This window comes from Argiope bruennichi, chromosome X1 (genome assembly GCF_947563725.1).
Source record: "Argiope bruennichi chromosome X1, qqArgBrue1.1, whole genome shotgun sequence".
NCBI classification, from domain to species: Eukaryota; Metazoa; Arthropoda; class Arachnida; order Araneae; family Araneidae; genus Argiope; species Argiope bruennichi.
In genome coordinates, this window is record NC_079162.1 from 74590525 (window position 1) to 74614520 (window position 23996).

General features: G+C 27.4%; 1 protein-coding gene and 1 long non-coding RNA gene across 4 annotated transcripts in view; one reads left to right on the top strand and one right to left on the bottom strand.

Annotated features, from left to right (window-relative positions):
- LOC129958588 (ileal sodium/bile acid cotransporter-like) overlaps positions 1-17873 on the top strand; it is a 99541-nt gene extending 81668 nt beyond the window's left edge. Inside the window, exons 5-7 of the mRNA XM_056071170.1 lie at positions 10614-10746; positions 12187-12277; positions 17456-17873. Of these exons, the coding sequence (XP_055927145.1) occupies positions 10614-10746; positions 12187-12272 (219 nt within the window). The 3' untranslated portion in view covers positions 12273-12277; positions 17456-17873. The remainder of the gene's footprint in view (positions 1-10613; positions 10747-12186; positions 12278-17455) is intronic.
- LOC129958589 (uncharacterized) overlaps positions 1-23110 on the bottom strand; it is a 172613-nt gene extending 149503 nt beyond the window's left edge. For 2 of the 3 annotated variants that reach the window (XR_008783249.1, XR_008783248.1), the window contains exons 1-3: positions 22972-23099; positions 16392-16510; positions 558-688 (exon numbers count right to left, since the gene is read on the bottom strand). This is a non-coding gene — a long non-coding RNA (uncharacterized LOC129958589). Of the gene's footprint in view, positions 1-557; positions 689-16391; positions 16511-22971 lie in introns of all 3 variants that reach the window. The other variant, XR_008783247.1, reaches the window with a different exon arrangement.
- Between the last annotated feature and the right edge of the window lie 886 nt (positions 23111-23996).

Consider the following 23996-nt stretch of genomic DNA (forward strand, 5'->3'; position numbering starts at 1 on the left):
ATGACCATAATAGTGCCCACAGAAGTCAATTCCGCAGCTGGTTATAATTCATGGTCGTCTTGTAAAGATTATTTACTTATAAATGCAAATAGGATTTAAAAAATTAACCAGACGCCAGCGACAATAAATCTCATTAATTCGATTATTATTTTCCTGCTGGCACAACTAAAACATTCTCTAGTATCTTTCTATGTATATAACTATTACCTAGAACTTTTTTGGTATAATTATATACAGAATCCCTTCTCGAAAACGATTCGGTAATTCAGATAGAATAATGTCTATTCTCAAAGTTTCTCCCGGGAATTGAAAGATGTAGTTCTTTTGTGTTGTTGGTCTTAGGGCAAACAAAATACTTCTGTTAACTCTTCCTCTAAATAAATTACGGTTGGATATTGAAAGTAATTTTAACTTTATCACAAAAATCTAGTCAATTTTTGATTAAAGAAACAGGGAAATAAAAATAAAATAATTATAATTTTATATAGACATGCCCTGCACTTAAAATCATAATCTCACAGAAACATGAAAAATATCAATCAAAAAGATTATATTACCTTAAGTCACTGAGCAGTCAGTCATGAAGAACTTAGAGACCAGTAAGTTAAGTTCGCTAGTAAATCATCCACTATCAGACCATATTGATAGTTGAATCCATCTCCACAGTAAAATGCCATTAGTGTAAGTACTGTGAAAAGAATAAAGTAATATGGCATTGAAAAATGATTTTCGTACATGAAAAAACCTGTAAATTTAAGTAAAATCATTCCCAATTAACCATATTTAATAGTAGGCAAAGAAGACCACTTCTCATTAAGCCTAATTCACGTGACGCAATATCAGCGTCATATTTCATGCCATAAAAAAGCTCGCATACCTTAATCAAAAATCACAGAGAAAAAAAAGAGGGAAAAAAACTTTTTTTTTTTTTTTTTTTTTTTTTGTAATTGTTTCAGTCGAGCCAAACAGTATTATCCGTCATTTTAATACATTGGTAGAAGCAGTAAGATAATAAGAATAAATAAAATAAAGTATGAAATGTTCTATGACACAAAATTGCAAGGAGAAAAGTTTGACAAATAAATGATCTGATACTACTCATATTGCTTAAAATTCTGCTCAGAAAAAATTAGATATCTAATTATATCAATAAATAATTTCAGATTGATTCTAGACCATAACAGAAAAAAAAAAAGCCAATGAAAGTCTCAACTTTGTCTCTGAAAATTCAAAAAAACTATACTTGACATAAAATTCAAAAATCTGATAGGCATAACAATAATTCTCAATTAATCATCATAATCAAATAACAGAGAATTTCACAATTCTCTGGTATTCTTATATATATATATATATATATATATATATATATATATATATATATATATATATATATATATATATGAAATGATATTTTAAACTCTTAATTGAAAGTGATACTTTTGCCCTTATCAGAGGTCAAAATATGTATTTCATCTGCACGTGGCCGGAAATCCTATGTTATATAAGACTAGTGATCATTTGCTTCGTCTTTTTTGCTTCTTTCCTACTTCTGCTATTGTGCCGCGCTGCGTCCTCTTGTAAATAAGCATGCTTGTCTCCAGGAAGAGAATTAAAAACACAACGTCTCGCCTATGCCTTCAAACCTGCACTCTACTTCAACCAAAATAAGGTTACATATTATTTAGCCGACAGGATTCGAAATATATATATATACATTTGAAACAACATTCGTAAGCAAAATAATAACGACATCTCTAATTTCACAAATAAATAAATTAAACCTTACAATTAAATGCTTACTTCGCTCGTTTCAATTCAACGAAATTCTTGAGATTTTAATAACCAAAACTAAAATCCGACAACACGTCTTTTTTTTTTTTTTTTTTTCCCCAAATATGGCTTTGTTTCTATTTTCAAATAAATTTCAAAAATGTAAATTTTTTCCTCTTTTTTCTATTTTAAATACCATTTTTTCAATGCCAGATCCTAAATGCTACAATGCTTTTAGCAGAATAAGAGAGCAAATTTTGCCATTTGGGAAGTACTTTAAAAAGGAATTACTGTTGCTTCTAATAGATAAAAGGAAACACAGCCTTGTAGGACATTCATTAACATGTTCGCTGACAAGATTCAGGCCCGGACCATCTATCTCATTAAATGATCCCCTTCTTTAAGACTTCACCCCCGTTTTTAGTCCTCCTTTTTAATAAGCACTTTCGCAATGTGCATGAGATTTTCTACAACTTTCGTTAACTAATCTGTGCAATCATATCCGAGATTTGTTAACAGGATAACAGCTCGTATAGAAGACAACATCTTCAAATATTTATAAGAATAGATATGATATATGATGGTTACAAATCGATGAACGATAAACAACTTAGACAACTAACAAAGTTATTCTAAATGGAGTTGTTGTTATTGTTGTTAACAATGATGATAATCTTGGTTTTACTTCCTACAAAGAGTCTAGATTTATCTTTGGTATAAGATGATTCAACTGGAAATTAGAGAACACTCATTTCATTCTATTCAATACATTTTCTCAACAAGCGTCACATCCCACAGTATTTTTAGAATTTCCTGCATATAGAAGAGGGAAGGAAACAGAATTACTATAATTAACAGCCTGCACGGAAGAAGTGACTAATTAGACATTTAAAGATATGCAAAACATTTATGACATTTAAACTGCAAGAGATACATCCATTGAAAATCAAGATGCAGTGATCCTTCATCGAGTTAAAAAAAATCACACTGAACAGTTGACAATTGACGATTTGCGAATGTATACTCTCAAACATAACTTAGCGATTAGAAATTACTTCATAAAAATCAATAAATATATAAGATATATATCGAAAAATAAGTAAATGCAGCAGTTATTTTGTACCAAATAATTCAGAAATTTGTGGATATGTGCAAATGCTATACAATGTACTATGAAAAATTATAAGTCAGTATTGATCGCAGAAGAATAGAATTTTTTTATTTAACATGTTTATAGAGAAAATTTTACTAAAGGTACTAATAGGATAAGACACTGATACAAATAAAGACTTTATAAATTTTCAGTAGTGCATTCATTCCCAGAAACAGCAGAATATATAATTTTTTTAGTTATTTAAAGCATTTTTCCAATTGAAGCTATATGCCTATTTCTGTTTTAAGACCATGAAGAGTTAGTGTGATAAGTGATGAAAGTAGAGTGGATAATCCTGTGTATTACTGATAAATTTGGGATAGAGAACTCAAAATTTCAGTTCTCTTAAAATATTTTGCTTTACTAGTCCAATAAAGTTATGAGTTTTAAAAAAGATAGAATATGCCTATCTTCTAAGCTTTCGAAAAAGAAAAAAAAATTCATACGCGAGATAAAGACGTCACCACTGTGGCGTAGTAACCATGTTTGTGGAAAATGATACACTTATTTTGGACAGTTATATAAAATTTAATTGAAAAAAATAGGGTAAGCTAAAAAATGGAATCTTACAAGAAGCATTTTTTTTTTTTAACTAAGCTGATTACTAAAAGCATTAAAAACCTTGTAAGAAAGTCCTTTAAAGAAATAAAAGGGTGCTGGAAAGATATGCAAACCCATAATAAATATTCCGGAAAATTTCGGTAATATATTTTCAAATTAATGTAATCTCTTAATATGATCTGCATACTGAAATTTCACATTAAAAACTTCTAATATCTATCCTGAAAGCAAATAGAACTTTAAAAAGTGTCGTCTGAATTAAAATAAATGGAAATTGGGAATTTACGATGTGGTTCATTTTACAAGTATTTTTACAATTATTTGTAAAATATTGTTACTTCTCTTCTTGGAAATGTACAATGTTATGCATCGCCAAGATTTAGAGATTTGTTGTAAAGCACATAAACTGACAATCCTAATATCAGAAAATTTTAAAATACAGGTCCGCTCATCGGTCCGGAGTGATCATTCTAAAAAGTAAACTCCCTGTACTCTATTATAGAGCAGGAGTTCCCAAACTTTATGTATCTTTCACAATTCTCAAAAATGTGAAGTGGGTTTAAAGACAGCAACGCGACAAAAAATAGCTCAATACGCAAACAAGAGACTTGTGCCGAATGATAAGAAATGAGAAAACCAAAAGAATCATGCGGATTCATCATTCTTCACATGCGGATAACGTATATAAAGATTTAGCATTTTGTCCACAATATATCTGTCATGACGCCTGTTGCTACAATCAATGGCTTCAACTTGAGATCACATTTCCAAGCAATACCTCAGACCCCAATCATCACATCAGAATTTCATTTCCGCTATGAATATCCATTCAATTTACGTACGCGTTAATTTCGAAACATACATGTACATGTATACATGTATGTATGTATTTATATACATGTACATGTTATATACATATACTTAAATAATATGAAACATATACTTTATTCTCATATTTGGATTCTATTAAAACACTCCCCAGAGTACCACCTTTCTCTGTAGTACCCTCTGGTCACCCAGAAGCCTATCCTTTAACACTGTCTGCATGTGGGCCCATCTGATAGCGGGTTAAAATAATCTGATTAGTTATCGATGAAATCGAAATATCATTTTTTATTTAATTAGAAATAAGCTTGTTTTCCCCCTCTCTTTAGATAAATAATTTCTCAACTTTAGAAGTAAAAATATAATTATGGTTAGCAATTTTTCAATATTTTTAAAATAAAATCTTCAATTTAAAAATAAAAATCCCTTTTTTTTCGCTTGTCATTCGGGAGCTCCGTGGCACTAACATGTTATAGTTATGGCCTTGATGAGGGACATTGCTCTATCATATCAAATTAATGATGATCAGACGTAGATGGCAAATCAGGGCACTCAGGAAAACCGCGTTTGACCATTACAGACTCGACAGCCATTTCCCACAGATATTCCAATATTGCAACTCAAAATGGTCGTGAAGCAAGATACTTTCGAAAATTGCATGCCTGGTGAGTCCCGAAGAACCAGATACCTGAAGACACACTGATAATAAACTGGTTCTTGCCCGAGGCAAAATAAACAATCTCAGCAAAGCTAGATCCCACGGTAAGAGAAGCATCTCCATTTCATTAGTGAATTGAATGAAAAACGATTGCTGTATCTGATCCAACAGCTGTAACAGATAGAAGTTGTAACTATAACTTCTATCTGTTTACAGCTTTAGGGAAACTTACTTTCTAGATAACCCTCGCATAAAAATAAATCATTTATATTCGTGAAAAAGTTTGATGGAAAGGAATCTCGAGAACAAGTAAAATAAGTATTCAAATATTTTTTTAAAAAAATCAATCGTCATATTTATTACTGATTTCTAAAATCTCCCAAAATTTATTATTTTTCTGAGTTACAAGCAATAAAAATGGCACATTAAATTCTTTCAATTCAATGCTTAGATAAATATTTGCTTCCTATCAACTAATGCATATTATCAAATAGTTCTTTAATGTCTGCTTAAAAAATTGACAGATTTGGTATTTATCCGATGATCCAATTAAAATAACCTCCCTTTACTTCTTCTTGTCATCTTTGAGTTCATATTTGATAGACGAGCTTCAAATAGTTCCTCCTTAATTTCTTGCTTGTTAAAGAAATTATTAAAAGCCAGATTTCATTATCTTGAATTCCTATTAAGAGGGCGGGGGGAACAGAAACAAACCTAAAAGAGGAAAGCAGAAACAATAATTCGTGCACTACTTAACCACTATGAATGCCTTACGGTATAAATAAATATACAGGGTTCTCACTAAAGATCTGAAATCCCACCCCTCAACTTCATAAATAAGACAGCTATAATTATAGATATGATACCTAAGTGACAATGCACTATGCAATAAAATCAATTATACGGCCACCAGCTACAAAATCTAAAGGTGGAATCTTTCGCTTGAAAAAGATATGAAATGCAGATAAAAAAAAATCAAATTATAATTCATATCCTTTAGTACAAAAAGATACCTTGCACACATTAATGCTAAAAACAGAATCATGAAATGCGTACTGATTTGGTCATGATTTTCAATTTTTGGGAGATTTTACTCTCCGGAGCATTTTCTATTTTCAGCAAGGATAAATAAACTAAATAATAATTAAGTGCTCATGTTTCGTACTCCATGACATCACAACCTTCTATATAACGCCCAAAAATAAATGCATTTCCATGCGTTCTCGTCATAACATTAATGTACACGAGGTATCTTTTCACATAGACAATAGATTGATGATGTTCTATAATTTTTTACTTTTTATCAGTTTTCTGATCTATACTGCTTTTTAAAAAAAGCACGCTTATTCCAAATTTTGACACTAGGTGGCACTATATGTGAACTCATTGCATAGTGTATACACACGTTAGTACACTTAGATACCATTTTTATGACTGCAGCTATAGCCGTTCTAAAGTAAAGCAGAAAGAAGGCTCAAGATTTTAAAGGGCACCTTATACGTATATTGCACTGCTAAGAAAATCATGTTTATAAAGCATCATGACCTTATAAACATCAGTTATCGTTCCATAAGCCGCATTCATGAGTTTAAATCGAAAGTTAAAAAGTAAGAAAATGTGATGAAATTACTTTTCTACATAGGCGTCTTTAACTCATAAAAAATATAAAAATTTATGTTACTACTGTGTATAACAACGGATTAAAAAAATTGGCAAGAATATTACAAATAAAAAAACATTAAATAAAATAACATCCGTGATGCTAATACAAAGAAGGAGATTTTACAATTCTCTTTCAAGATAAAAGAAAATATTTCGTAATAATTTGTTACTTAAATCATAAATTTATCAATGTCAATAGTTTTGATTTTAAATTGCTAAAAAAAAAGATAGAAAGTCTACAATCGCAAAAAAAGAGGGAAAATTCATATTAGAAATACCAAATCCATTATAATGGTTATAAGGTACTGCTCAAATCATTACAAGCAATATTGTGGATGTTTATGAATAGATATGTAGGCGGGGGAAATTAATGTAGAACTTGTGCTGCCATCTAATATTATGAAATAGAATTAATAGAAATTTTCCACAATAATTATCATTCGTAAATTTTATCAGCGGGAGTCCCAAATATTTCCGAAAAATGAAAACAAACCGTTTGTTAAAAGGAAAAAAAAAAAAAAAATAACAGTTATAAACCGCTGGAAATAACGGATTGAAATGGAACATTATTTCTAGTCTTCCTTTCATTTATACAAGGTTTTTTATTTATTTATTTATTAGTTTTTCTAAATTTTATAAATATCAAAAAATCTACTTATATAGTTTATTAATTCATCTTTCATTTAATAAATTTTTAGAATGGATCGCATCTCAATGAAAACTTTAAGAGAAATATTCCGTTCACCATAAAGAGTTTAATAAGAGTTATTTCCAAAAAGGATTAAATCAGTTATTTTCATATTTTCCTTGTAGTTTTTTTTTTTTTTTTTTTTTGTAAAATTTTTCGCTATGACGCTAATTGGTTTTGTTAAAATCTTTTTAACATATTACTTTTCTTTATTTGTGCATTTGTTTCTCTCTGAATAATACGAACAAAAATGTTTAAAAACTGCACACGTTTCTTTTTTATTGTTATTCTATAATATAGTATTTTAAAAAAGAACATCTCAATAGAAGGTTTAGTAAAAGTTAGGAGGGGCTTTTTTTTTCTGCGCCACACTAACATTAAACCTATCTAAAAAAAAATTCTTTTTGAAACAGAAAACAGCTGAGACTTCCAGGAGGGTGAGAGATGGGGCTGAAGGAAGGGGAGAAATTGTGCGCATTTTTATTATGAAGAACACTCCTTTTTAACATTTAAACGATTATTTCACAAATCACGTACATACGCATTAAAATATTAACTACAGAAAGACTTCAGCTACCTAATAACTGAACTATACATTCTAATCATGAGAAGGTTAAAGATAACTGAAATAAAGAGTTTAATATAATAGATTATTGCTTAAATAATTTATCAAATTACGGTTTAAAAAAAACTATTCGCAGTAATTTATCTTTCATTTACTTCGCTTAGGTAGTTACTCAAAAAGAAAAAGAAAGAAGCATGTCATTTATTAATACCGACGCGAAATACTCGAGAAAATAGCATATTCAAAAACAGGGCCAGATCGAGGGGGGGAAAAAACTGGGCTTGGTGCAAAACTGACTTGCCGGTCTTGAAACAACAATGTTGTACAACAAAATAAATAATTTAATGTATTTCTTTATTTATTCCATTGCATTAATTGGTGTATTACAAACTTCAGAAGTGTATGAAAATTATTTTTTTAAATTAAATTATTCTCATAAAATCAACAATTCAACACAATAATAGTTATTAATAAATAAAAAAAAATATTTCTCCATACACTTATAAAATAAATTTGATAAGCAAATCACTAGAATATGTGATTATTGTTTCATTTTCTGGTATGTTTTATATCAAATTCGTTTATAACATCATCATAAAATTGGTTTAACATTTTCAATATTGAGAAAGATCTTTTGGCAGATGTGGTAGTAATTCTTAAAGTCAATATAATTATCAGAGCAGGAACAAAATTTAGATAAAAATCAAAGTATTGCAAAACATTTCAACATCTAAAATAAGGCAAAAGAAAGACATAAATCAGCGGAACTTTTATTACATTTCATAAATCAATGTATTCAATTTTGTCTTGGTATATCACATTTAAATCTTTACAACATTTGAAAAGATCGTCTTTCAAATTTCGTCTTTCAATTCCTGAATATTAACTCAATTATGTATATATATTTTAAACTATAAGATGTCTCTTGCTCATGATAAATATTTGCGTCTTTTCTTACAAGAAATAATGGCACTTTCCATTATGATTAGAACAACGCAGCTAGCGCAAGCTACCAGCAAGTGTAGTGAGACTCAAAGCATTGAACTTTGTCTTGAAGTTCTGGACTCGGATTACATTCTGATTAAAACAAAAAGAAAAGAAAAACAAAGGCACTTTCCTTTTAAAAAAATTACCCAGTTGTTAAGAGGGGGGGGTGGCGTTGGCGCCGTTCAGAAATAGAGCTCAAAAACTTGTTAATGAAATCAAGTTCATAATCTGAAATATTTTCAAAAAATGCTAATTCATGATTAAAAAGCATATTTAAAGGCCAATCATTTTTTTGTCATGATAGAATCCACCGCTTTAAATTATTAATGTCGATTCAAAAGTATAGTTTGAATTATAGCAGTTACAGAATTTCGTAAAGTTCCCAACGAAAGAATTCTAACAATGAATCTCCAGAATTTTAAGTCAATATTTTACATCTTAGATAGATATAAAATATTGAACAACACGTAACACTTGAAAGTTAAATGATTTTTAACCAAAACCATTAAAATAAATAAGCCTTTTTTCAGCAATTTGATTAAAATCTCATTTCAGTTTTTAAATCGCTTTCATATTGCTGTTTCTGTCATTTTTTTTTTTATTATTATTTCTATCAAAACATGGTAATTCAAGTTGAAAGCAAGAAAGGAATATTTTTTTATTATTTATTTTGCATCAGAAATAGTTATTCTAAGAACAGTATTACATTTGGTTTAGAGTATGTAAACAGTGTCTTTCTACAAGGAAAAAAAAATTATTTTAAAAAGTAATAAAAATGAAATTATTTCCACCAGACGTTGAAATTAATCATCTTTGGAAAAACTTTTGGTGTTTATGTGTGCCCTGGCAATTCATTACAAGTATTTGCAAACTAAACACATGACAAGTGATAATAGATCCAAGATTATTAAATAAATAATTCCAATAGCATCTAATAAGTTAGATTTGTTATAGATAGTGGTAACTCCAATTAAAAAGTCAAAAAAAAAATAACAACTGGCTGCATTATAAATGAATGACATCATATGACTTTGTATGAATCTTAAGGCAATAAAAAGAGTTCCATGTAATAACACAAGCTTCGTTTCAAATACAATTTTTTTATGCAGAATATTGACTAACTGTGTTCGAAAATAAATTCTGCTCAAACATGCAAATCATTATCATTTGCCTTAAGATGAGATTCAGCACTATTTAAGGGCGTGTAATATAATACCACATAGTTGACTACAGAAACTATGCATTGTAGCAGAATGATGATTTTCAACTATTTACAACTTCAATAATTGATTTGATAACAACAACCAAGTGTCAGAAGAAAACATAACGCAATTTTACAGAAGTTGGAAATAAAATAAACGCACAGCGATTAACAAAATAATTCGGTTATTATATAAGGATGGAGATTTTTAATAGTAGTTTTAAATGCAAATGAATCATGCACACAAAGCACCTGAATATGATACGCAGTTAAAAGCAATCAATTAGAAAGGAAACAAATTATGAAATCTGAAATAAAAGAAAAATTCAAGTTCTTAAAAATGCATTCATGATATTTATATATATATATATATATATATATATATATATATATATATATATATATATATATATATTCTCTTTCTTCCTTCGTTATTTTTTCTAGCAATTAAAGTCGGGAATATAAAGCCACAATGATTTCTAACATATTAAATCATATTAAAATGTATCTAACTGAGTTTTTTTTGTTTGTTTGTTTTAGAATCTTGAGAAGGTACTTCTGTTTCCATGGTTATATGCTTTCTCCATGACAGGAGTGTGCATCATAATCTCAGCTTTATACCAGCTGTATGTACGACAGTGTAATATGTCCAAATCTGTTGAAACTCTGCCAGGTCAGTAAACCAATATACAGTTCAAACTATAATTATCTTAATTTTGTATATTGTAAAATTCCAATAGGATGACAGATGAGTAACAAATATAAAAACAGCAATTTTACTTTAAACTTAAAGAGCATCATATAATTATACATAAAATCATTTATAATATGATAAGAATATTTTGAAACTTTCAAAGTAAGCTTTTAAAACATAATTCGATCGCTTCTTCAGTTGGGTTTTTCAAAGAAAAAGAACTTTAATTTCTGTACAGATAAACCATGAAATGTTTAATAGCTATCATGAAGAATTATCAATAAAAAAATTTAGATAACAATTCTTTATTCAAATCTCAGATCTGAAATTCCAATTTCAATCAAAAATAATAAGGTTTTAAAATGCATGAATGGTATAAAAAAGTAATATATATATATATATATATATATATATATATTTCATTTTTGACAAAAAAAAAATAATAAGCAGATTTTCTAAAAAAAGAGTCATTTTTCAATTATATTAGCATTTATTAAAATTAGACACATTTTTCGATTTAATAATATTTTTTTATAATTCGATCGTTATTGTTTATTCATCATTATGATGCATCAACTTTGAAACTTTAATGTGAGATTTCAATGCAATTATACTTTTGTAAAAAATTCTGCATAGTATTTTGGTAGTTTAAAATCAATTATTCTGCAATAGCGCAACATATTTGTAGCAAGACTTCCTTCAGGCTAATTCAGTCTATTTTAAACAAAATTAGTTAAATGCATAAGTCATTCTAATTAGTTGTGTTTCCTATCAAACATTATAATTTAACAAACTTAGAAATTATTTATTATACTAATAAGAATTGAAGAAAAAAAAACTTTAAAAATAATTCTTCACTTGCTTGGTCTTTCATAACTAATATGAAGAGTAAATTTTCTTATATTCTCTCTAAATTTTATAGAAACATGTTTTAAAAGAATTAATAAATAAGACAATAACTGTTTCTTGATTTTGATTTCTTCCAAATAAAAATCATGCAACATGCATTGTATTTTGTGCATCTGATTTCTTCTAAATAAAAATCATGCAACATGCATTGTATTCTGTGCATCTGATTCTTAAAAAATTGAATTTAAAAAAATAACTTCATCAATAGAAAAAAGAACAGATGTTTATCACATCTAAACAAACAGTTTAGACATGATTTTTTTTTTGTTGTTGTTAATCCCGGATTTAAAAAAAAAAAAAATATGAAATAGATATCAGAAAAGGGAGAAATTCCAATGATTGTATCTGATGAAACAAAATATTTCCGAAATATGAATACAGTTTTAATTATGTTGCTGTTTCCTCACCCTTTTTATGCATACTTTTTCCTTTTTAAGGTGCAGAACGCCAAAATTTTCTGAACCGTTGTATACAACATTATTAATAAGATGTTATATCGTATTTTAATAGTTGAAAGAGAAGTGAGTGCAGTGAGATATGCAGAAGAAGGAGGAAAATCAAATTCAGCATATGTTGGGGATTCCACCAAAATGTGATAAAGGTAAGTACTCTACAATTTTGTTTCGTAACACTCTTTAGTAAAATAGTCACAGAAATCAAACTTTCATCTATATAAATCAGATTTTTTAATGAAAATGTTTTTCTCATGTTCTAAATATGAAAATTCAGAGCATATGAAAATAATGAAAATGAATTCTACCATGTTGTTAGCTTTCAATATATAGAAAACTTGATTAAACATTTATACTATTAAAAGCGAGCAACTGAATACTCTAAATTATTGAATCAACAACCAAAGAAAAAAAAAAAGAGCATTACCCAAAATTTAATATCCAAATGATAAATCCAGGCTATTTAATTAGTATTTATTTGAAATATCAATTAAATGAGCAAAAATAAAACAAAAAAAGATGCATAAAAAGAGTAACAATTTATTCAAAACTAACTACACATAACTGAAATTCATTTTACTTATAAAATATATCATCATGACCACCCAAATATATTTATTTAAAAAAATACTTTCAAGATTGCACCAACAACTATGATATGATTTTAAAGTACGGATTTTGGAAAATAGCATCAATAACATTCCAACCACCATAACAATGAAAGAGTTTTAACTACCCTTCATGTCCACTCTTTCCACCGTGAATTATCAGGTACCCAAAGTTGATGCATGCTAAATCTGCAGAGGCTCAGACATTTTGATTTTAAATGTAATATAAAATTTGGAATGGTAGTATCAAAATTCAAATGCCTCCATCTTTTAATCATAATTCAAAATCGTCAAATGTGAGCTAAACTGCTTGAAAATGGAAAATTTATCCATCTTTCTAGGTACATTCTTTTTTTATAATTAAGAATTTTTTGGAGATATGTAGCATTGTAGCATACCATATGCCTTGTATGTTCGTAACATATATATAACTAATGAATCCATTGACCGCATAGCTTGTTTGTTTCTCCAAACACTGACAGCATTAGATAATGGATGCTAATATTTTTAAAGCAAGCAAAATCTTACAGTAACTTTTCTTATATAAAATTTTCTCTCAACATTTTGCATCAATTTTAAATATCAAAAATATAGAATGAATTAATTTTATAAGCTCTTTCATATATCCACAATCTTAGAATGGCTTTCCATTTAATATATCATTATAAAGCTTGAATGATATTAACAGAGCATGAGTCAGTTTAAAAACATGAATCCTTATAGTATTACAGCATTTAGTTATTAACTAAATGTCACAAAATCCAAAGAAATTGCATTTGCATTTCCAGGTAACAACATAAAGGAGTGAGAATATGCACTATCTTTGCTTTCTAATTACAGCCTATTTTTTTTATAGTAGTCCAGAGTACATTTTTAAATTGAGATACTGATTGAAAACATTATTTAATAAACATAAGGAAGTCAATAATGAACCTGGAGCTCATATTTCACTTTTCATTTGCACATTAAAATTGTTCAGATGTTCTGTTTATAATCTATAATTTTATATCCAGTTAGTTAAATCAGGTTAAATGAGTAAGGAATTAAAAATGTTCTCAAACACAATCAATTTAAAATAAATATCATTGCTAATATTGAAAAGGGGTTATAGCTAACTGAAAATATTAGCAATTGGAATTTTTTCTCTGGTTCCTTAAATTCCCTATTAAAATAATATTGAAATATTTTTCAACATTCAAAAACATTTTGATTGATTCAATAGATAATCTAAAAATTGAATTTATTTCTGAATTGTTTTTATCATTTAAACATGCCAGTGCATTCAATCTTTAGCGACCAAAGCATAATAATTTCTAAATCCCTTAATTCACTTGAAACATCACTAAAAGTTTTATTTAGTGACTAGAGAAGAAAATGTAACAGAAAATCCCTTTTCTGTCCATACTTTCCCCTCTCTTTCACCCTGAACTTTCATATTATCATCTATGAGCTGCAATGATTAAAATCTGGCTTTACCCAATTGGTATAGCAAGTAAACAAAAAAATTTGGCACTCTTATGTTTGTTATTTTCTTGTATTCTTACATCCAATTCAATTTTACTATACTTTCTCAGAAACAAAGCATTGCATAATTTCTAAATGGAGAAGTTAAAAATTGTTTTATAATAGAAGTGAGTTCCATCATTATAAAATTTGTTGCTATGAAACAAAATCTTAAAATAAGCTTGAAAAGATTTTTTTTTTAATTAAATTTCTTTGAAATGTAGAAACATTTCCTGTACGAGCTTCAATTTAAAATTAAGGAGAATAAATAATAAAATTAAAAATAAGACTTGAAATCTAAAATAATTCATTCAGAAATTTTACTACATTTAAACTGACTATATTCTACTAAACTAAAAAATAAAGTAGTTTTAAATAAAGTAATATTTTGAATGTGCTTTTTTTTTGCAATATTATCATCATTATTATCATTCATTCTCTTTTTCACAAAGTCTTTAACTTTTCTGGTCATAGCAAAGCAATTGATTATTATTTTGTAATGGCCAAAATGATGATTTCTCAAATAGTGATTATTTCTTAAACATCTAATTCAATAACTACAATGCATTTCAATTATAGTAGAAAACTGTATACTAATCCACAAAATCTATTTTTAACTGTATTGTATTAGAGAAGGTTGTTTTTTCATCTTATCTTATTGCATTCAGTGCATACAAATAATTAACATTGTGTTTAATAAAAATTTTATAAAAACTTTACCTCTATGCACTGAATATACTTAGATAATATATATATATATATATATATATATATATATATATATATATATGGGCATAATAATGATAGAATAATTTGATTATTTACTTTGATTTGAACAGATTTAATTTAGTTTTTCAATATCTGAAACCTTTAAAAAAATTGCCATTTCCATCAAAGAAAAATAATAAATCAACTTAATCATAAAAATAAAGATCGAATCTCATTTACAAATCATTTCAGTAGAATGTCTACATGTTGAATTAAAATGCTTCTAAATTCAATTTAAAGAAAAAATGCTTAAATATTGTAGTTATTTCAAAAGTAGTATTTCAACTACAAACTATTCCATCTTCAGCTTTGAAAATTGCTCTTATCATTCTAGCATTACCTTCATCCTCAGAATCTTGCAAAAGATAATTCTACTAATCTTGTTAATAATTCTGAAGTTGGTTTTCAATCATATTGAAATAAATATAAGTTATGAATGTTTGAATTAATTATAGTTCTTTTTCATTCAAGACATATCATACAAGTGACATTTGCGATAATCTGAGCAAAGAGTCTCATTTAAAACTTCTTAAAGTGAAATGGTAAACTAATTTTCATTTTAAAGAAAAACAGTATAAGGCCTATAATGCATAAATTTCCCTGTTCTTTTTTTTCCGCCTCTACTATTATTTTTATTATTTTTGATTATATATGATACTTTATTTGCAATATAATTTTCAAATTTTCATTAACAATTAAATGTAACTGAAAATGACATAGCTTTAAGTATGAGCACATTTATATATTAGACACCATAAATATACTTTAAGTCAGCAAGATTCATTACTAGAGTCAACATTTTCACTGTTCCACAACTCCCTCCCCCATCCAAAAAAAAAAAAAGAGAGAGAGAGAGAGAGAGAGAGAGAAACTAGCTATGTCTCCGCTCATAGGAGGAAAAACAACAGCATGTTATGAAACTTGGAATACTTAAGTGCTCTTTCATACATTTAAAATGCACATTGAGCTTTAAAAAAGTACTAATCATATTCTTTTTTCAAAATATTTTTGAAAAAACTAAAACATTGCTTCTCTAGTATGATAGAAAATGCACCATATTTTTTGCATAGGTCTAAAAAATTAAGCAGAAAATCTTTTTATGTTTATGTGGGAAAATATTGTGACATTTATACTGATGCATATTTTGTATATGATATAAAATATGGAGAAAGGATTCTCTTTTGAATCCTAGAGCTCATGACAACTTACAAAAAATAGTCACAATTAACAAATATGTTTAATAGGTCTGAGTATATGCATTTAATATGTAGTACTGAAAGTGTAAACTAATTAACATAACTTGTTTATTTCGACAGATATTATTTTCTTAACATCCTATAATACATTTAAATAAAAGCAAAAATAAAAACAAATAATAAATTACCTTTCTCCAAATATGAAGCATACAGCATTTTCAATATTGCCCAACAGTAGAAATTTACTAGTGCTTTACACTACTTTTTACATTATCACATTGAAGCATGGTAACCAGTTGCTCATAAACTAAAGACAAAATTTAAGAAAATAAATAAGAATGCTATGTTTTTTAATTGCATTTTATGTAAAATACATTGCACAAAAATATTTTTATATTCTTTTCGAATTAAATACAGGTCTCTATATGCAGGTTTTATTTATTACAAACATATACTAAATGTGACAATAAAAAATAAACAAATATTCATAAAAATTATCATAAAATATTAAAGGAGAAATATTTTCATTGCCAAATCTTGCATATAGAATAGGTTCTCTCAAAAAAATCAGTAAAACATAAATACACACACACACATACATAATAAAATTTTCCATACCTAAAAAAGCTGCTCAAGAAAGAATAAGCTAATTTTTCATTCACTAAATATATCAGGTAAATTCAGATTATAATGAGATTACAACATGAACTGTTAAAAAGGAGTCTCATAATTCTAAACCATCACTAGATGATGGTAATAATAAATCAGCAGACACCATACTGTATAACCAATGCTGGCATTTCTTGTAAGCAGATTTAATATGCATGAGGTACAAGCTAGTAGCACACAGATATTGTATAACATGGAATGATATTGTAAAATATTTGGTGTATTATATAATATTAATCAGTATTATACAATACTGCATATTCATTGTGTTATACTATAAGAACAGATAAACAATAGATTTTTAATGGAATCAAGACTCAAATGTGTGTTGACAAAGAGAAAACTATCATCAAACTGCAATGAACTATTAAACATAAATACTTGAAAAGAAGTATAGTTTATTAAAAAATTTTCACTGAGTTCCTCATTGCATAAAAAGGCTAAATAAAATATTAATTGAAAATGCAAAAAAAAAAAAAAAAGGAACAATTGATATTTTAGGGATATTAAATTTTAAAAATTCTGATTTTATCCATGGTCTTTGTAATCTTTTTATATTTAATGTCTATACTTTTTTTTATAGAAAATTTTGAAGATACAGACAATGCAACAATTTTGTGGCTTGGAAACAAGTTCCTGTTTGCAAGTGCATACAATCTGGAAGGTTTTCAACTATCATTCAGAGTAATGAGCATATAATTCCATACTAGAAAATCCAGTATTAAAGCTAAATAGCTATATTGAAAATAGCATGACTACTTTACCAGTTAAATTGCATGGACAAGTAACAAAAAAAAATTTCATTTCATTGGACATCTACATTAGTTCAGAGCTTTTGAAGTATCTGTGTTAAAATGATCTGCAGGTGAAGAGATCAATTCAAATTAAGAATTGTAGTCTTGTGATACTATTTTTAACATCAACACCTTTTTGTATTTATATGGTTGTTTTACTCATGACTTCAAAGTTTATACATATTTTACCTATGTATCAATTATCATCATTTTTATTGAACAAAATGTATTTATTAAAAAATTGTAAAAAATGTTTGTTTATTGATTATTAAAAGCTCTGACTCATAGGATTATAAAAACTGAAGAACAGCTGTTATTTCTAATTTGAAATTAAAAATTAAAGCTCTCATATTCATCTGCATTTAAAAAGATCACAGAAATTATATTTGTCATAAATGAAATAAACATTTATTCCCTTTTATAAGTACATTCAAACAAAAATTGAGATAATGTGTATTCATAAAATAGTTCTTGGAACATATATCTACTATAGACAAAGACACATTTACTAACAAAACCAAATTTTAAATATTTAAAAAAAATGATAAAATAAATAAATATATGAGAAACAATAAATGTTTTAAAACTAATACAAGCAACAATAAACAAAATCAGAGCAAAAAATTCTATATTTCATGCTTAAAGTAATTCATGATGCTAATTTTTAAAGCATGTTATTATAGTTCTATGGCATAATTATTTATTGATTAAATTTTTGGCTGAATTTTAATTAGAACAATTATTACATTTATTTTCCCAAAATGAAATTAACAAATATACTTTAAAGCACAGCCCACTTAAGAAAAACTAAATACTACTTTTTCTGAATCAGTTCCTACATAAATAAATAAATAAATAAAATTCATTGCTTATTTATAATAGCAACTGCACTAATCCACATTTAAAAACAATTTAACATAAAAAGCATAGGTATTTACTATATTTGTTGTAGATATAAAACACTGTAATATTTCTTTTAAAAGTGAGATTTATTAAAATAATGAAAAGAAAAAAAAAAGTTACAGCATGTTTAGTCACAATTTATAATAAGCATTACTTCGCATAATAAAACTTTATATAACTGCAATATAATATTAATGATTAGGTAAAAAGTGAGAAATCTACTAATAGACAAAGTTTGATCAAGTTATCATAAAAAAATATGCTTGCTCTAGTAATAAAAATATTTTAAATCTCTACAAAAGATATACCTGTTTAGCAAGCTCCCAATTAATCTGTCAGAATTATTGGAATATTTCACTATTGTTCCTTTAAGAGTGCTGTCACAAATCAGGCATTTGTTCATAAATGTCTCAAAAGCACATCTATATGATTTTTTAAAAAAAATGTAAGATTTCCCTCAGAAAAGTTCTATTTCATGTATTAAATATTTTTATTTTCTAGTAATTTATTTATATATATATATATAAGCTTTACCAATTACCCCTTAACTAATACCCAGTTGCAATTGGAAATATATCTTAAAGTATTGTACTTAAAGTAAATGCTTGCAACTGGCAAACTTTGAATTTTGTACATTTCTTCTGCACAAGTTTTTTTTTTTTTAAATTTATTTATAGAATATCTAGCAGGCAAAGAAGAATTTGTCATAACTAACAGCAATATGCACACGAAAGTACGTATACAAGGCATTGTTCTTAAATATAGTTGCAGTTACTGCTTCAAAAAGAACAATAAAGACGAATTTTATTACAATAGATAGGAAATTTCATTCATTTAACATAGCTGGCCCATCAATCTTAATGAAGGTACAGGGTACATGATCTGCACAGCTCATTTTGAAGATTTCACACGTTTCAGTTAATGCTAGAAAGTTTTAGAACATCCAATGCAAAGTAAACTTTAAAATCTACTTTTATAGGACATGAAAATTACCCTGGGGGTAAGAATGATAAAATATCTTAGAAGCTCTAATTACTAGATAAAAACATTGACATAAACGATAAGGGCAAGGGAATATCAATTCCTTGAGAACAGTCTAATGGTTGGGCAGCAACAAACTGTAAAATATGTTCGCATTTATTTAGTGTCCTTAAAACTAGATTAAAAAAGAATGATGAGAAATATACTAGATGCCTGAAAATCATGCAGCCTCACGAAATCACAGTGCAACATATGATTTATCTCTTTTATCATACTTATAAGTACTGCTTACATCACCAAAAGATTTTAACTGTCATAACATTACCATTTATAAACTTAACTCATGGATTTATGTCTATAAAAATAACTTTCATCAGGTAGAGACTTCCATTCTTAAAAATGAATCAAAATAAAAATACTGCAATAAAGTTTTAAAAAATCTTAAATTAGAAATACTTATAGTATAAGAGCATATAAAGTGAAAAATATATGCTTAAGTTGATATAATGCAAGCCATTATGTCCGATTCTCATCTTTTTTCATTATTAAAATATCCCAAATAATATCTCTGAAAAAATATCATCTGATCAAGTTTTAAATTTATTATCAACCACTTTTGAATGTAATTTTGCTCAATGCATTAAAATGGGGAGGGGAATCTCCTTTATATAATGAATTAAGATATATCTTAAATCTAATAAGATGAATAAATGGCAATGCTAGTTATGGAATCATTAGATTCCATAACTAAAATCCGATATAATCTAATAGAATTTGTTTGCAATATGAGTTTTCTATTATGAAGCAAATTAGAATATTTCATTTTGGGTAATTTTTTTCACCTTTCAAAAACTATGCAAGTTTAATAAATCAATTTTTTAAAAACATTTTACAGGTAGTTTTCATTAAATTATGACATCAACAAAAAAAAAAAAGAAATAAGAATACTGACGACAGAGACACTACTGATGCGCGATATTGAGAATTCTGTTACATTTTATTTGATTGTTGGAAGTTAAACAAAATACTTTCAAAATGCATTTTATTTTCTGAACTTCAAACTTTAAGATGCATTTTAGTATTGTTCTCCAATTTAATTTTAAAATAAAAAATTTAATGATAATAGAAAAAGAATGTTTCTATAAACGAAAGTGCAAAACTATATACAACAGACATTATGCTTACATTTCATAAAAGGTAAATAAATAAAAAAAGAGTTTAATTTCAATACTCTTTCAATAGTAAATTTTGATTTCATTTTATTTCTATAGGTTTTAAATTGTAATAAAGTAAGTATTCCATTTCAATAAAGAAAAAACATTCTATATAGGGTGATCCAAAGTCATCATACAAATGTTAAAGGTTGGTGCAGTACAGTGTAAATATCATGTATTGTATAGAAATGTTTGGTTGCAAATGAAAAGGGGAGGTGCAAACACAGGAAATAAAAAGATTAAAGGAAAGATGAAGTGATTTTTGACAGTATCACTAACATGTGTAATGTTCACAAAAACTGTTCAAAAGTAAGTCCACTACTAGTGATACATGATTGACAGCAGTGGTGAAGCAATTCACATACACATTCTAAGATGACAGGTACTTCATGCACATGTGCCGGAGTTATGGATATTTAAGCAACGAGATCCTCATATGAATCAGATGAAGTTGCATAAACAAACTTCCTCAAATATAGCCATAAAAAGTAACTGACGTTGGATAAATTGGGAGATAAGGGATGCCCAAGGACTCATTCACCACACTCAATCCATTATAACCCAAAACTCTCTATTCCATCAACTCCATCCCCCCCCCTTGATCTCTTATTTCTTGGATTTGAGCCTTACTGCATCATTTATGCCCACACATTTCTCTACAATAAAAGATGGTTACAGTATTCAGCACCAAACATTAAAGTTTGCACCATGAATTCAGTATCACCCTGTATTGTATAAAAAAAAAATCCAAACTTAGTTTTTATCTGTAGTTGTTGACACTATACATCTCTTAGTTTATTCTATATGAATCATGCTACACTTTAGTGTTCCATTAAAAAATAAATACATAATATTAATCTCTATGCAAAAATAAAATCAATTAATGCAGATATATATGTTTTCTAAATTTCTCAAAATATGCTAAATAATTTCCAGTACCTAAAAGAAAGATTAATGGGAAATTTTACATAACATAGAGTCTCTCTGGATAAACTTCAGAATTAGTTACTTTTATATACATAAAGTAAAGAAATATGTGTGTTAATCCTTCATAAAGCACAAAGTAGAAACTTTCTGAAATGTATAATCCTTGAACCAAGAAAGGAATGAAATTTGACCTTTGATACAGAGATACCAAAAAAAAAATTTTTTATTAATTTTGAATACTTCAGATGTGTGATAATAATTAATAAATATTCTTAATAATTCTTAAATTAAGATTCTTAATAATTCTTAAATTAAGATAAATACTTTTTGTAAATTTAAATATTTCTACATAATTTTATGAATAACTTAAAAATGTATAAATTTGATAGCATAGCCTCATTTTGATAATTATTCCTTGACTTACAAAATCAAATTTGCACACTAACAGACTAAGATTTTGAATACAATTAGTACTTCAAAAAAAAAAAAAAAAAGGACTAAAATTATATTTAAAAAGCCTACTACAAACACACTTTCTCAGAAAGTGCTCTATTACATGTAGGACATGCTTTTAAAGATGGATACATCATAGTATTAACAATTACTCAGCTAATAAATTTCAGTTTTGACTGTATTGTTGTTTAAAAATATTTTATTATTCAAGATACAGAAAAATCGGACATAAAAGGGATCAGACATACTAGTTTAATTTATGAAACCTACCAAAAAATTCTTCAGATGAGGAGAATAATTTTGATAATAAACTATTATTTTAAAAGAACCTATTCATAAACATCTTAAGAAAGTATTTAATTTAACAACATACTTTAGAAAGCTATTAAGCCTCTATAATGTTTATTGAGGTGTAAAATTTATTAATATTTCATTCATTTTTCTTCCATTTCTTGTGTATCAAAAAAGAAATGTTTGACAACAAAATAAACACTTTTCTTGAGCCTCCAAAGGAACAAATTTTTATTATTATCATAATTTTGGGAAACATGCTTTCAACATTAATATTAGTTTGCTGGAAAACAGTGACAAAATATTAAATTCTGGGCTATCCTACAAAAATTATCTTGTGCCTACCTTGATTCGGCATGTTAAAAGTTTCAGTGAACTCTAATTAAGCAGTTATGTCTTTTAAAGTACAATTCTAACTTCAACACTATTAATGTAAATTTAGAATAAAATCAAATGCAAACAATACCATGACTTTTAAGTATTCTGGAAAAAAAAATGTTACAAGAAAAACAGGATATATTTGATTTATTTAATACCTCAAATAGCATTATAATCATGGCATTCTGTACAACCACTTGGAATTCAATTTTTTAAAATTTCGCTCCGAAATATTACAGAGCGCAATTTTGCAGCACATTTCCCTTTTTCAATACATGTTGGTGTGATCAATCGATATGAATCTTTTGTTTTTATTCATAGAGCGCATGCGCAATTATTTGAGTTTTATTTAGCGTTACAACTGAACGGTTAAATCCAGAAAGGTAATCAAGAATCGTTTCACATGTAATATAGAACGCGTTCTTTAGGAACTTCGTTGCCTTAATTTCTTAAGGAGAGTTTGTACGAAGGCAACTATTGCGCCCAATAGTTGTCTCACTGCTGCTGTGTGCTGGACTTCTAGCGTGCAATAGAAGGCTGTGTTACCTCCACGTGACTATGAATGGGACGGAACAACTATTGTCCCGAGAACATAAGGGTAATAGCGGATAAACAACTAGAAAAATTATTGCTCGCAATAATAGGTATGTAAAAGCTTCTTTAGTAAATTTTCTCTGTGATATAATAGAAGAATAATGCACAGAAATATTTTGCTACATTTTTTAATACTATTCATGGGTGATTTTCACTTCTATTTATCAGAACAAATAAGTCCAGCTAAAACTATTATTATTTTGATAATTTTATATTTCATCGTAAGCACAGCTTTTTCATAAATAGCAAACATTTCATTTGCTCATGAAATGTATTTACAGTTTTTTTAATAATATGCTCTGTATGTTGGATTCATCAATAAGGTAAAAAGCCTTCCATTGTTAAGTATAATTAAGTAATTTTATAGTCATTTATAATACACATTTTTATTTCAAACAGCTGTGTCTCAAGGTGGGTTTACTTTCAGCCAGTTATGTGATTCCGGTTAAATGCGCTGAAAGAGCAGACAATAGTAAGTGCTGATCTGGACGAAACAAATACTTGCTTCTGTACAGTTCCTGCATAAGCGTTACCTTAATGGATTGATCGGCGCTGTCTACTGAACCCTAATTCATCCCACGTTCCTTTT